This window comes from Aegilops tauschii, chromosome 3 (genome assembly GCF_002575655.3).
Source record: "Aegilops tauschii subsp. strangulata cultivar AL8/78 chromosome 3, Aet v6.0, whole genome shotgun sequence".
NCBI classification, from domain to species: Eukaryota; Viridiplantae; Streptophyta; class Magnoliopsida; order Poales; family Poaceae; genus Aegilops; species Aegilops tauschii.
This window is the reverse complement of record NC_053037.3, coordinates 60,306,992-60,323,253: the sequence shown is the minus strand read 5'-3', so window position 1 is coordinate 60,323,253 and position 16,262 is coordinate 60,306,992. Positions and strand designations below refer to the sequence as shown.

At 46.4% G+C, this 16,262-nt stretch overlaps 1 protein-coding gene across 1 annotated transcript in view; it reads right to left on the bottom strand.

Moving 5' to 3' along the window:
* Positions 1-874: 874 nt before the first annotated feature.
* The window catches only part of LOC141042712 (uncharacterized), a 43,864-nt gene continuing 28,476 nt past the window's right edge, over positions 875-16,262 (bottom strand). Inside the window, exons 2-5 of the mRNA XM_073511591.1 lie at positions 3,488-4,604; positions 3,351-3,393; positions 3,010-3,214; positions 875-1,191 (exon numbers count right to left, since the gene is read on the bottom strand). Coding sequence (XP_073367692.1) covers positions 875-1,191; positions 3,010-3,214; positions 3,351-3,393; positions 3,488-4,604 — 1,682 coding nt within the window. The remainder of the gene's footprint in view (positions 1,192-3,009; positions 3,215-3,350; positions 3,394-3,487; positions 4,605-16,262) is intronic.

Here is a 16,262-nt window from a genome sequence, read left to right as displayed (position 1 = left end):
CTCATACCTTAGGAGGCCGTCGCCATCGCCGTCGATGGAGGAGTGGGTCGCCAGGGAGGTCGTCACTGTCGATGGAGGAGAAGGGGATGCCAGCGGCGGAGAGGAGGAGTGGGTCGAGTGGATAATGGAGAAGAGGAGTGGGTCAAGTGGAGAGGAGGAGTGGGTCCACTTGTCAGCGAGTTCCGTATTTGATATATTGAAAAGGGTTAGCATAGAGAACAAAACCAATAGCCTCTAACTAGCACAGTGGTAGAAAAACTGTGGACTAAGCGGCACGTCGTGGGTTCGAGCCCCCGCTCGCCCAATATTTTTTGGTAGCTCAGGGGGAAAAGGGTCGAGTGGGTAGAGTAGCAAAATGGCTCACTTGTCAGCGAGTGCGTCGAGTGGCCCACTTGTCAACGAGGTGTGTGTTTGATACTTGACTAGTTTGATGGTTTTAAAAGAGGTGGCATAGAGGAGAACACCAATAGCCTCTTCCTAGCCCACTGGTAGAAACACAGTGAAATGAGGGCACGGTCGTGGGTTCTAGTCCCCGCTCACGCATTTTTTTTGCTCACAGCTGTCTGATGGAGCGCGTCCATGTTCAGTTCAAGCAAAATTCAGCTAAAGCAACATCTTCAGTTCTGACCAAAACAGCTCTGAAAACTACATGATCAAACCCAAAACTGAATTTTGGTGATCAAAGCAACATCTTCAGTTCAAAATAACTTAAGGATCACATCATTTTGTAAACTTTTACATCACAACCAAAACTACATGATCACCAAAACTACTCAGTTAAAAAAACAGCATTTTACACCACAACATCTTCAGTTCAAAAAAAAGCTCTAAAAACAACATCTTCCGTTCACCAAAAAAACAGCATTTTGCTTCTTTAGTTCACCAAAACAACATCTTCAGGCAATGCCTTTGGAGGGGTAATAGTGATGCTCCAAAATAGTCTCTGGTTGCTTGGGAGCTGGTTTGCAGGCAAAGAGATAAAGGTGGTTTGGGTATTATTAATCTGAACATCCAGAACAAAGGACTGCTTCTCAAGCATCTTCACAAATTCTATAACAAGGTTGATGTTCCTTGGGTGACCCTGATATGGAACAGCTATTATGATCATGGGGTTCGACAGGCAGCGGCTAATGCTGGATCTTTCTGGTGGCGAGATGTTCTGAAGCTGCATGAGGCTTACACTGCTATTGCCTGAGTACATACGAACATGGGTGATTCTGCTCTGTTCTGGAGTAATTCTTGGCACATTGTGGGCTCTGCTAGACCCCTATGTTGGAGATTGCCAAGGCTGTTTTCTTTTGTGAATAATGATAGGATCTCTGTGCGGGAATTTCTTCAATCCCAGGATCTTTACTCTATGTTTTATTTGCCCCTTTCTCATGAGGCTGTTGCTGAGTTGCACATGCTGGAAGGTTGGATCATGCAGTTAGACAGAGACCCCACCTTACCTGATGTTTGGATATGGCGTGGTCAATCAGGAGGGTACACTGCCAAAAGTTTTTACATGATCATGCACTCACACTTACCTAGAATACAACCTTGCAAATGGCTTTGGCAGAGTAAGTGCACCATGAAGATCAAGGTGTTCGGCTGGCTTTTATTCTTTGACAGACTTAACACCAAGGATACTGGTTAGGAGACACTGGCGCTCAAACCAGGATGACAATCTATGCCTCATCTGCAGTGAGCTGGCGTATGAGGATAGAATACATCTGTTTTTTAACTGCACCGTCAGCTGTAGAGTCTGGAGCTATTTGGGTATTGATTGGTCTAGAGGCTCAGATATTCTGCAATGTATCCTGCACGCCAGGTCCAGCTTCACACACCCTTTCTTCGTTGAAGTTATGCTAACAGCAGCATGGAATATTTGGATTTTGAGAAATGGCTGAACCTTAAGAGCTGAGAGAGCTACTTTCAGTGCTTGGAAGTGTAAATTCATCCATGATATTTCTTTGCTTGCTCATAGGGTGAAGGACTGTACCAAAGCAAAACTTTTGGCTTGGATTGCTTCTTTATTGTAAAGCAAGTACAATTAGTTAACCATAGGTAGACTCTTTTCCCTTTTGTTTTCCTTCCTTGTATAGTCTGTATTTTGTTTGTACAGTGGTGCTTTATCTAATAAAGGGCTGTGGGGCTTTGCCTCACAGTAAATATTAAAAAAAATCATCTTCATTTTGCATTGTATCTTCCATCACCAAAACTTCATGATCACCAAAACTACATCATTTTGCTTTGTATCTTCAACCATCATCTGCCTCTCCATCACTACACAGTCTCATGCATTTTGGTACCTGGAGAGATTTGTAGTACAAAAACTACATCAGGATCACATCAACAACAACTACCAAGGAGACAAAATAGCATTAGATCACCAAGGAGACCAAATTTACCTTCGCTACTCATCGTCGTCTATACAAAAACAAGGAACTCTATGCCCACTCATGTTTTCCTCATCATCACTACAATATTGCAGCATAGTATGATCAGTCCTGTTTTCCTCATCCTCGCTCTCATGTCCATCCGCTACCACCTTTCTTCTTTTCTTGATGCCTTCAACTGTTGCAGCATCAATGATCACACGTTCCCGGTCCCTTTGCACTCTGCTTTGCACCGGAACTTCCATAGAGTCATTATCAGCTTGCAACGGAACTTCCGTAGAGTCATCATCTTGGTATGTTAGTCCACCATCACCGGGGCCCTTTTCCACTTCAGTTTCAGTCACACTCTACAAGTGTCTGTGCTCAAAGTTTTGCACAACTCGCCATTTTCCGTGCAAAATAGTGTCTGGCAGATAAAACACCATTGTTGCTTGTGTTGTTAGAATAAAGGGATCACTCTTATACCAGCACCTTGCGGTGTTGATGCTTTTGAAGTGGCCATCATATTTGACAAAAGAGTCTCTCTTCTTCTTGCTACCAAGCTCAAACCAGTCATAGCGAAATAAGACAACCGAGCGATGGATGCCTCCACTAGAGTTGTACTGCAACTCTATGATGCTTCTCAACTGACCATAGAAGTCAATTATCTCACGATCATGTGACCCCTCAGTGACGATTCCACTATTCTGTGTCTTCCTTTTTTCCTCACGGTCAACGGTGTGGTACCGGACACCGTCAGCAATGCATGCTGAATACACTCTCACTCGCTTATCCGGTAAGCATGCCAAAGGAAATAGATCATCACTGACCTTCTTCTCCTCACGCAACTTTCCAATCTGCACAAATAAACCAGTTAGCAAACAATGGTATTTATCAATTGGTGAATAACACAGAAAACATCAAACATGTGGCTAAAGATCTCACATGATTCTTAAACCAATTAGAAAACCCCTTGGCAACCCTTTAATCAACATTGATCTTGCTTTCTTCCTGATTTAACTCTTCCATGCATTTCCTGCAATGCAAACAAAACATGTGAATTAAAACATTAGGCTGGTGCCAACCCAAGCAAGAAAATATATATAATGAGTGCACAAGATATAACGTACCCGATATATGGTAGAACCTCGGCGCAATTGCTGAGCACATACCAAACCATCTTGTCATACTCATCACCAGCCTCCAAGTATTGTGAGGCTCCAAGAAAGTTCACACCATGGTTGAAAACAGAGACATCACCACTTTGTGAATCAGACCACTCTCTATTTCTGCCCGGCCGGTTCCATCTTGTTTCCACATTGCCAAAGTATCTAGAGCAAAAAGTCAAGCACTCGTCAACGACATATGCTTCAGCAATAGAACCTTCAGGTCTTGCCGTGTTTTGCACATAACGCTTACAAGTAAGCAGCCTTCTTTCGATTGGGTACATCCAACCGTATTGCACAGGGCCTCTAAGCATTGCCTCTTTTGGTAAGTGCACCGCCAAATGGACCATCACGATGAAGAAAGCTGGAGGGAAAATCTTCTCGAGCTTGCAAAGAATAATTGGGATTTCTTTTTCAAGTCTTTCCAGGATACTTAACTTGAGTGTTTTGCAGCACAGTTCTCTAAAGAAATTTCCCAGCTCAGCAACCGCTTCATATATATCCTTGCCCATGATTCCTCGGAGGCCCGCCGGTAAAATCCTTTGGAGGAGGATGTGACAATCATGGGTTTTCAGTACTGAAAGCTTGAATCCATTAAAAGTAACACACTTTGCTAGGTTAGCAGCATAACCATCTGGAAATTTCACCGCTCTTAGGAATTCACAGAACGCAAGCTTTTGTTCTTTACTCATTGTATACCATGCTCGTGGCATTTCAAATGAATCTTCATCTTCATTGTGCGGTAGATGCAAATCTTCTCTTATGCCCATGTCCTCCAAATCAAGCCTAGAACTAACCTTGTCCTTTGTCTTCCCTTCAATGTTCAGAAATGTCCCTAGCAGATTCTCGCATATGTCTTTCTCCATGTGCATTACATCGAGATTATGCCTTAATTTTAGATCAGCCCAGTATGGCAGGTCCCACAAACAAGACCTTCGGTCCCAACATTGACCTTCCTCACGCTTTCTTTTCTTCGCAAGCTTTCCAGGTCTCACATCTTTCACCTTTTCAAGTTGCTGCTCCAACTCTTCTTTAGTGAATTCAGCTGGCTTGTCACGGGTTTCATTCTCACCATTAAAATTGTCGGTGTACAAAAAGAGGGGCACACTTTTGTACCCCTTTACCTGTGCACGGGCAGTCGGAGCCGCGCCCACGGTCGCACCAAGCAGAACAGGGGAGGTGAGCCAAGGTAAGACCAAAGCCCAAGATGATAAGAGCAACGCCAAGGCCAAGACCACAAAGAGCAGAGGGACGAAGCAGGTTCCCCCGGCAAGACCCTTGTCGGGGCAGCCTCGGCAGCCCCGGCAAGACACTTGCCGGGACAGCTCGCCCCGCACCAACAGAGCAAGCCACCCTTGAGCCCACGGTCCCCAACACCATCATCCACGTGGGGCCAAGGCTCCGGAAGGCACCTCTGTGGTGGCATGCGGATCTTTGTGAAGACATATTCAAGATCAGATGAGGATTAGAAGACGACGATCCTCGGCAAGATCCTTGCCGAGGAAGGCCACCAGACCCCCGGCAAGGCCCTTGCCGGGGACGACAGCGCGCCACGGCAAGACCCTTGCCGGGCCACACGGCAAGACCCTTGCCGGGCCACACGGGAAGACCCTTGCCGGGCCTCCCGGCAAGGACGCAACCAAGGACGCCAGCAAGGCCACCGCCAGGCCCATGCCAACCAAGCTTCCACCACCATTTACATGCAGCTGCCAGCCCAACCAGCTGGGCGGGCACCTGCTGTTGGGGAACGTAGTAATTTAAATAATTTACCTACGCACACGCAAGATCATGGTGATGCATAGCAACGAGAGGGGAGAGCATTGTCCACATACCCTCGTAGACCGAAAGCGGAAGCGTTAACACAACGCGGTTGATGTAGTCGTACGTCTTCACGATCCGACCGATCAAGTACCGAACGCACGGCACCTCCGAGTTCAGCACACGTTCAGCTCGATGATGTCCCTCGAACTCCGATCCAGCCGAGTGTTGAGGGAGAGTTTCATTAGCACGACGGCGTGGTGATGACGATGATGTTCTACCGACGCAGGGCTTCGCCTAAGCTCCGCTACGATATTATCGAGGTGTAATATGGTGGAGGGGGGCACCGCACACGGCTAAAAGATCGTTGATCAATTGTGTGTAGAGAGGTGCCCCCCTGCCCCCGTTATAAAGGAGCAAGGGGGAGGCCGCCGGCCAAGGAGGAGAGGAGCGCCTAGGAGGAGTCCTACTCCTACCGGGAGTAGAACTCCCCCCTTTTCCATGTTGGACTAGGAGAGAGGGGGAAGAGGTGGAGGGGAAGAAGGAAGGGGGCACCGCCCCCTTCTCCTTGTCCTATTCGGACTGGGGGGAAGGGGGCGCGGCCCTACCCTAGCCTCCTCTCCTCTCTTCCACCTAGGCCCACTAAGGCCCATTAAGTTACCGGGGGGGTTCCGGTAACCTCCCGGTACTCCGGAAAAATCCTGATTTCACCCGGAACACTTCCGACGTCCAAACATAGGCTACCAATATATCAATCTTTATGTCTCGACCATTTCGAGACTCCTCGTCATGTCCGTGATCACATCCGGGACTCCGAACAACCTTCGGTACATCAAAACATATAAACTCATAATATAACTGTCATCGTAACATTAAGCGTGCGGACCCTACGGGTTCGAGAACTATGTAGACATGACCGAGACACCTCTCCGGTCAATAACAAATAGCGGAACCTGGATGCTCAGATTGGTTCCTACATATTCTACGAAGATCTTTATCGGTCAGACCGCATAACATCATACGTTGTTCCCTTTGTCATCGGTATGTTACTTGCCCGAGATTCGATCGTCGGTATCTCGATACCTAGTTCAATCTCGTTACCGGCAAGTCTCTTTACCTGTTCCGTAATACATCATCCCGCAACTAACTCATTAGTCACAATGCTTGCAAGGCTTATAGTGATGTGTATTACTGAGTGGGCCCAGAGATACCTCTCCGACAATCGGAGTGACAAATCCTAATCTCGAAATACGCCAACCCAACAAGTACCTTTGGAGACACCTGTAGAGCACCTTTATAATCACCCAGCTACATTGTGACGTTTGGTAGCACACAAAGTGTTCCTCCAGTAAACGGGAGTTGCATAATCTCATAGTCATAGGAACATGTATAAGTCATGAAGAAAGCAATAGCAACATACTAAACGATCGAGTGCTAAGCTAACGGAATGGGTCAAGTCAATCACGTCATTCTCCTAGTGAAGTGATCCCGTTAATCAAATGACAACTCATGTCTATGGCTAGGAAACATAACCATCTTTGATTAACGAGCTAGTCAAGTAGAGGCATACTAGTGACACTCTATTTGTCTATGTATTCACACATGTATTATGTTTCCGGTTAATACAATTCTAGCATGAATAATAAACATGTATCATGATATAAGGAAATAAATAATACTTTATTATTGCCTCTAGGGCATATTTCCTTCAGTATCCCACTTGCACTAGAGTCAATAATCTAGATTACACAGTAATGATTCTTACACCCATGGAGTCTTGGTGCTGATCATGTTTTGCTTGTGGAAGAGGCTTAGTCAACGGGTCTGCAACATTCAGATCCGTATGTATCTTGCAAATTTCTATGTCTCCCACCTGGACTAAATCCCGGATGGAATTGAAGCGTCTTTTGATGTGCTTGGTTCTCTTGTGAAATCTGGATTCCTTTGCTAAGGCAATTGCACCAGTATTGTCACAAAAGATTTTCATTGGTCCCGATGCACTAGGTATGACACCTAGAGCGGATATGAACTCCTTCATCCAGACTCCTTCATTTGCTACTTCCGAAGCAGCTATGTACTCCGCTTCACACGTAGATCCCGCCACGACACTTTGCTTAGAACTGCACCAACTGACAGCTCCACCGTTCAATGTAAACACGTATCCGGTTTGCGATTTAGAATCGTCCGGATCAGTGTCAAAGCTTGCATCAACGTAACCATTTACGATGAGCTCTTTGTCACCTCCATAAACGAGAAACATATCCTTAGTCCTTTTCAGGTATTTCAGGATGTTCTTGACCGTTGTCCAGTGATCCACTCCTGGATTACTTTGGTACCTCCCTGCTAAACTTATAGCAAGGCACACATCAGGTCTGGTACACAGCATTGCATACATGATAGAGCCTATGGCTGAAGCATAGGGAACATCTTTCATCTTCTCTCTATCTTCTGAAGTGGTCGGGCATTGAGTCTTACTCAATCTCACACCTTGTAGTACAGGCAAGAACCCTTTCTTTGCTTGATCCATTTTGAACTTCTTCAAAACTTTGTCAAGGTATGTGCTTTGTGAAAGTCCAATTAAGCGTCTTGATCTATCTCTATAGATCTTGATGCCTAATATATATGCAGCTTCACCGAGGTCTTTCATTGAAAAACTCTTATTCAAGTATCCCTTTATGCTATCCAGAAATTCTATATCATTTCCAATCAGCAATATGTCATCCACATATAATATCAGAAATGCTATTGAGCTCCCACTCACTTTCTTCTAAATACAGGCTTCTCCAAAAGTCTGTACAAAACCAAATGCTTTGATCACATTATCAAAGCGTTTATTCCAACTCCGAGAGGCTTGCACCAGTCCATAAATGGATCGCTGGAGCTTGCACACTTTGTTAGCTCCCTTTGGATCGACAAAACCTTCCGGTTGCATCATATACAACTCTTCTTCCAGAAATCCATTCAGGAATGCAGTTTTGACATCCATTTTCCAAATTTCATAATCATAAAATGCGGCAATTGCTAACATGATTTGAACAGACTTAAGCATCGCTACGGGTGAGAAGGTCTCATCGTAGTCAATCCCTTGAACTTGTCGAAAACCTTTCGCAACAAGTCGAGCTTTATAGACAGTAACATTACCGTCAGCGTCAGTCTTCTTCTTGAAGATCCATTTATTTTCAATGGCTTGCCGATCATCGGGCAAGTCAACCAAAGTCCATACTTTGTTCTCATACATGGACCCCATCTCGGATTTCATGGCCTCAAGCCATTTTGCGGAATCTGGGCTCACCATCGCTTCTTCATAGTTCGTAGGTTCGTCATGGTCTAGTAACATAACCTCGAGAGCAGGATTACCGTACCACTCTGGTGCGGATCTTAATCTGGTTGACCTACGAGGTTCAGTAATAACTTGATCTGAAGTTTCATGATCATATCATTAACTTCCCCACTAATTGGTGTAGGTGTCACAGAAACTGGTTTCTGTGGTGATCTACTTTCCAATAAGGGAGCAGGTACAGTTACCTCATCAAGTTCTACTTTTCTCCCACTCACTTCTTTCGAGAGAAACTCCTTCTCTAGAAAGGATCCATTCTTAGCAACGAATGTCTTGCCTTCGGATCTGTGATAGAAGGTGTACCCAACTGTCTCCTTTGGGTATCCTATGAAGACACATTTCTCCGATTTAGGTTCGAGCTTATCAGGTTGAAGTTTCTTCACATAAGCATCGCAACCCCAAACTTTAAGATACGACAACTTTGGTTTCTTGCCAAACCATAGTTCATAAGGTGTCGTTTCAACGGATTTTGATGGTGCCCTATTTAGAGTGAATGCAGCCGTCTCTAAAGCATAACCCCAAAACGATAGCGGTAAATCAGTAAGAGACATCATAGAGCGTACCATATCTAGTAAAGTATGATTACGACGTTCGGACACACCATTATGCTGTGGTGTTCCGGGTGGCGTGAGTTGCGAAACTATTCCGCATTGTTTCAAATGTAGGCCAAACTCGTAACTCAAATATTCTCCTCCATGATCTGATTATAGAAACTTTATTTTCTTGTTACGATGATTTTCAACTTCGCTCTGAAATTCTTTGAACTTTTCAAATGTTTCAGACTTATGTTTCATTAAGTAGATATACCCATATCTGCTCAAATCATCTATGAAGGTGAGAAAATAACGATATCCTCCACGAGCCTCAATATTCATCGGACCACATACATCTGTATGTATGATTTCCAATAAATCTGTTGCTCTCTCCATAGTTCCGGAGAACGGTGTTTTAGTCATCTTGCCCATGAGACACGGTTCGCAAGTACCAAGTGATTCATAATCAAGTGATTCCAAAAGTCCATCAGTATGGAGTTTCTTCATGCGCTTTACACCGATATGACCTAAACGGCAGTGCCACAAATAAGTTGCACTATCATTATCAACTCTGCATCTTTTGGCTTCGACATTATGAATATGTGTATCACTACTATCGAGATTCAACAAGAATAGACCACTCTTCAAGGGTGCATGACCATAAAAGATATTATTCATATAAATAGAACAACCATTATTCTCTGATTTAAATGGATAACCGTCTCGCATTAAACAAGATCCAGATATAATGTTCATGCTCAACGCTGGCACCAAATAACAATTATTTAGGTCTAATACTAATCCCGAAGGTAGATGTAGAGGTAGCATGCCGACCGCGATCACATCGACTTTGGAACCATTTCCCACGCGCATCATCACCTCGTCCTTAGCCAATCTTCGCTTAATCCGTAGCCCCTGTTTCGAGTTGCAAATATTAGCAACAGAACCAGTATCAAATACCCAGGTGCTACTGCGAGCATTAGTAAGGTACACATCAATAACATGTATATCACATATACCTTTGTTATCCTTGCCATCCTTCTTATCCGCCAAATACTTGGGGCGGTTCCACTTCCAGTGAGCAGTCTGCTTGCAGTAGAAGCACTCAGTTTCAGGCTTAGGTCCAGACTTGGGTTTCTTCTCCTAAACAACAACTTGCTTGCTATTCTTCTTGAAGTTCCCCTTCTTCTTCCCTTTGCCCTTTTCTTGAAACTAGTGGTCTTATTGACCATCAACACTTGATGCTCCTTTTTGATTTCTACCTCCGCTGCCTTTAGCATTGCGAAGAGCTCGGGAATTGTCTTATAAATCCCTTGCATGTTATAGTTCATCACGAAGCTCTTGTAGCTTGGTGGCAGTGATTGAAGAATTCTGTCAATGATGCTATCATCCGGAAGATTAACTCCCAGTTGAATCAAGTGATTATTATACCCAGACATTTTGAGTATATGCTCACTGACAGAACTATTCTCTTCCATCTTGCAGCTGTAGAACTTATTGGAGACTTCATATCTCTCAATCCGGGCATTTGCTTGAAATATTAACTTCAACTCCTGGAACATCTCATATGCTCCATGACGTTCAAAACGTCGTTGAAGACCCGGTTCTAAGCCGTAAAGCATGGCACACTGAACTATCGAGTAGTCATCAGCTTTGCTTTGCCAGGCGTTCATAACTTCTGGCGTTGCTCTTGTAGCAGGCCTGGCACCCAGCGGTGCTTCCAGGACGTAATTTTCTGTGCAGCAATGAGGATAGTCCTCAAGTTACGGACCCAGTCCGTGTAATTGCTACCATCATCTTTCAACTTAGCTTTCTCAAGGAACGCATTAAAATTCAACGGAACAACAGCACGGGCCATTTATCTACAATTAACATAGACAAGCAAGATACTATCAGGTACTAAGTTCATGATAAGTTCAAGTTCAATTAATCATATTACTTTAAGAACTCCCACTTAGATAGACATCCCTCTAATCATCTAAGTGATTACGTGATCCAAATCAACTAAACCATGTCCGATCATCACGTGAGATGGAGTAGTTTCAATGGTGAACATCACTATGTTGATCATATCTACTATATGATTCACGCTCGACCTTTCGGTCTCCGTGTTCTGAGGCCATATCTGCATATGCTAGGCTCGTCAAGTTTAACCAGAGTATTCCGCGTGTGCAACTGTTTTGCACCCGTTGTATTTGAACGTAGAGCCTATCACACCCGATCATCACGTGGTGTCTCAGCACGAAGAACTTTCGCAACGGTGCATACTCAGGGAGAACACTTTTATCTTGAAATTTTAGTGAGAGATCATCTTATAATGCTACCGTCAATCAAAGCGAGATAAGATGCATAAAAGATAAACATCACATGCAATCAATATAGTGATATGATATGGCCATCATCATCTTGTGCTTGTGATCTCCATCTCCGAAGCACCGTCATGATCACCATCGTCACCGGCTCGACACGTTGATCTCCATCGTAGCATCATTGTCGTCTCGCCAACTATTGCTTTTACGACTATCGCTACCGCTTAGTGATAAAGTAAAACAATTACATGGCGATTGCATTGCATACAATAAAGCGACAACCATATGGCTCCTGCCAGTTGCCGATAACTCGGTTACAAAACATGATCATCTCATACAATAAAATATAGCATCATGTCTTGACCATATCACATCACAACATGCCCTGCAAAAACAAGTTAGACGTCCTCTACTTGGTTGTTGCAAGTTTTACGTGGCTGCTACGGGCTTAGCAAGAACCGTTCTTACCTACGCATCAAAACCACAACGATAGTTTGTCAAGTTGGTGCTGTTTTAACCTTCGCAAGGACCGGGCGTAGCCACACTCGGTTCAACTAAAGTGAGAGAGACAGACACCCGCCAGTCACCTTTAAGCAATGAGTGCTCGCAACGGTGAAACCAGTCTCGCGTAAGCGTACGCGTAATGTCGGTCCGGGCCGCTTCATCTCACAATACCGCAGAACCAAAGTATGACATGCTAGTAAGCAGTATGACTTATATCGCCCACAACTCACTTGTGTTCTACTCGTGCATAACATCAACGCATAAAACCTGGCTCGGATGCCACTGTTGGGGAACGTAGTAATTTCAAAAATTTACATACGCACACGCAAGATCATGGTGATGCATAGCAACGAGAGGGGAGAGTGTTGTCCACGTACCCTCGTAGACCGAAAGCGGAAGCGTTAACACAACGCGGTTGATGTAGTCGTACGTCTTCACGATCCGACCGATCAAAGCCCTTCGTCCCCGTCAACTTAGTAGGCCCACAAGTCAGCCTCCCACCAATGTGGGTCCCAGCTAGCCGGGGGAGTATTAATTTTTTTGTGCGTAATAAGGAGGCACTTCCTGTGGGTCCGAGCTGACAGTGGGGTGAACGCTTTTTTCGGGAAATACGGTGGCCCGTCCGGTGGGTCCCAGCAGTCAGGGGCAAACGATTTTTTTCGCAAAATACTGGTGGCCCGTCCGGTGGGTCCCCGCTGTCAGGTGGAGGAATAATTATTTTCCGCGTAATAAGGAGGCACTTCCTTGCGGCTGCCGTGGACCCAGCTGTCAGCCTCTCCACGTATAGTACTCTTCCGATGGAAGTCGGTTATTGACCACATTGACCACGCCGCGCCGAGAGCACCACGGCGGTGGACGACGGCAAGTCCTAGGAAGGGGACGACGCGGAGCCGGGCAAGACGCGGCAGTGGATGCCCACGCGGAGAGGAGTACGAGCGTTCACTGGTTCGGCTGCGGTGTGAGGCTGCCGTCACCGCAGAATAACAGGGGGTGTGGGTGAGTGGAGGGATGGCCTGGCCAGCGGTGGCAGTAGTAGGGGGCGGTGAGGCCTCAGCGGCAGCACAGCCGGCCACAGGAGGCAGGAGCAGGCGGCACGACCGGCGCTACTTTGGGCGGCTGGAGCAAGAAGACCAGAGGTTGAAGAAGCACGACGGCCGTTGGATGGACATCGTACGGTCACAACAGCTAGAATCGTTTATATTTACTAAGTTGACAAAGCCCTTGGTACGTCAACTTTTTTTTTGAATGCATGCAGATCAGCTTAGTAGGCCCACAGGTCAGCTTCCGAAACGGTGCGCCCCAGATGTCAGGGGGAGGAATCATTTTTTGGGCGGGTGAATCTAGAATATCTGTGATTGAAGAAGAAGCACGGCATCCGTTGGATGGACATCCAACGGCCACTGCTGCTAGAACCGTGTGTTGACTATAAGTAAACAAAGCCTTGCATACGGGTCAACTCTATTTTTTTTAGGGGACGCATCAACTTAGTAAGGCCAGAAGTGTGTGGCAAAGAACTTATAGCCCATTTGAGATTTGTAAGAATGTGTAGCCCATTTTTGAATTCTAATGGAATTTACTACAGCCCATTTACAGTTTGTTAAAAGTACAGCCCATTTCAACCAACCGTTCAAAACAGAATTCAATAAAATTTCCCACATTTTGATGGGATCCGAAATATTTTTATCCCGAAATTTCTACTCAGATTAAATACAATTTCAATATAAATTTATATTACATAAAAATCCAACGAAACATTGCGCTCGCAACAATTAATGAAATTAAAATTTTCAATATCCAAAAATAATATTTTATAAAGTAATCACGTGTTTGGTGCATTTTTTATAGTTACTGCCCAGTTTTTATAATTACATCCCATTTATTATTTCTTAAAGCCCATTTTCTTATTAAGCCTAATGCATCCCTCCTAGGAAAGATTTGCAGCCCAGCGGGGCGGAGAATAACAACTTGACCTTGCCTGGGTATTCCTAAAAAAAGTATAGCTGGGCTAGCCATTTTCAGCTTGAAAAAAATTAATATCTGGGCTGGATATCTGGCCTGGGCTAGACGGGCCACAGCCCGCGCAGTTAATACCTGCAGCGATGTTTTCGTTGTTGTTCAGAGGAGAAAAATTAATGTCTGGGCTAAACATCGAAAAACTCTGCAGTGCTCACACCTCAAAAAGACAAATACTGATCGAGCTGCTTGGTCCCAGCTGTCGGCCGCTTCTTGTGCAATTCTCTCGTTTACTGACTACTACATAGGTTGACAATGGTGTGGGACCGTGATGTCAGGAAACTAGGAGGAAGCAAAATAAATTATAGTTATATATATATAATAAGGAGGCACTTGCGTACGTGAGGCTATGGACCTGGTGGGTCCCCATTGTCATCCTCTCCAAGTAAAGTCATCTCCTCGCCCGCGCGCGCTTTCCGCCCAAAACAGTGAGCGCCGCCCGCCCCACTTCCCGGTGCAGGCGATTGCTCCGCCTTCAAACGACACAAGTGTCGTCCGTCCGTCCATCTGCCGCCCACATTAATGATACGCGGTTGCCAAGGCAGCTACTCCAGCGCCACACGTCCGTCCCTCCGCCCGCCCACCATTGCTATATAAACTGCTGCGCCGGCCATAGGCCCAGTCATCCGCATATGTTCCCTTTCTCCTGTCCACACCACTACTGCCCACCATGGCTTCCTCACGCTCCAGCGCTCTTCGGGATGGGCGGACGACTGACCACAAGGAGATGGCAGCCATTGCTGTCGACCGGCTGGCCGGCAGGCAGCCGGAGGACGACAATGTCCCAATGGAGAACATGCTAGTCGACGATCCGGCGCCAACCCCCTCCTCCGCGCCATCCTCGCCGGTGCATTGCACCATGACCATCGGCGAGGCCCGTGCCCAATATATGGATAGGGTCAGGCAGATGCGTGAGGAGCAGTTCCGGGAGGCGCAGGCCGACGCCGCCTACAACCACCATCTCCTCCAGGAGCACCTGCAGGCGGAGGAGCAGATCGCCGCGGAGCGGGCGGAGCAGGAGGCGCTGCTCGACTCGTACCGCTCTGCCCGCAAGGGCCGCCTCGAGCGCTGGCGGTACCGCATGCGGGTGGGGGAGGCTGCGGCCGCCTACAAAGAGGCTAGCAAAGAGGGCGATGAAGCGGGCGAGGCGCTGTTTGGCGAGACCGAGGACGAGGCAGAGGACAATGCCAGCTCCGACAAGTCCCCGCTCTGCTGGCGTCGACGAGGCCCTGCTCCGCCGAGGCCCCGCGGCGCCAACAACGAGGCAGAGGACACCGCCGGCTCCGCCGAGGCCCCGCCCCGCCAACAACGAGGCAGAGCACATCGCCGGCTCAGCCGAGGCCCCACCCTGCCGGCAACGTGGGGGAGGATTTCCACCGCTCCGCTGAGGCGCCGCCCGCCGGCAACGAGACGGAGGACATCGCCGGCTCCGCCGAGGCCCCGCCCCGCTTTCAACGAGGCCGTGCCACATGGAAAACGAGGAAGAGTAGAACACGGTAGGTCGCCGCCGCTCGGGTCCAAGTAAGGCCACCGCTGCTACCCTCCGGTTGAAGCCAAGCTAGGCGGGTTGACCATTAACGGTCGGTTAGCTTCTTGGCGGCGACGTGGAGTCGAAGAGCTGCGCTGGAGAAGAACACTGCTTCTACTTAACTGCTGGTGCAGTTGGCTGACTGACACGTGGGCCCAAGAGGCCACATGTCAGTTACGCAACTGCACCTGCAGTTAAGTCACTCAAGCTTCTATTTGGCTCAGTGGGACACAGGTGGGTAGCTTCGGTTAATTAATTATACCTCCAGCGCACCCCTTTTTAGTTGAAGAATGTATGAAATGTAATGAAATCCGGCATGTTTATATGAAATCCGACCGTGTATGAATGAATTTATTTTGATTAGTTCGAATTCCTGTATCACTGGCATTGGATGAACATGCAAAACAATACGTACTAGCATTATTCCAAGGGTGATCACCTCGTTTGCAGCAGTTTCACATGTACTCCCTCCGGTCCTTTCTAGTCTGCATACAAGTTTTGTCTGCATTCAAAGTATCTCTAATTTGACCAATCTTATACAAAAAAGTATGCACTTTCACAATGTGCAAAGCAAAAAGGAACAGAAGGAGTACAAAGAGTTTGAGCAGCTTTTTAGCGTTTCTGTACATTGCAATCAAACACACAGGCCTGGCAATTCATAGAGAACATTCAAAACAATCGATGATTATGCATCTCAGCTACTCACATGTCAGAGGCAATATTTACTTCACAACTAAAGAATAAAGAAAAAATTGAT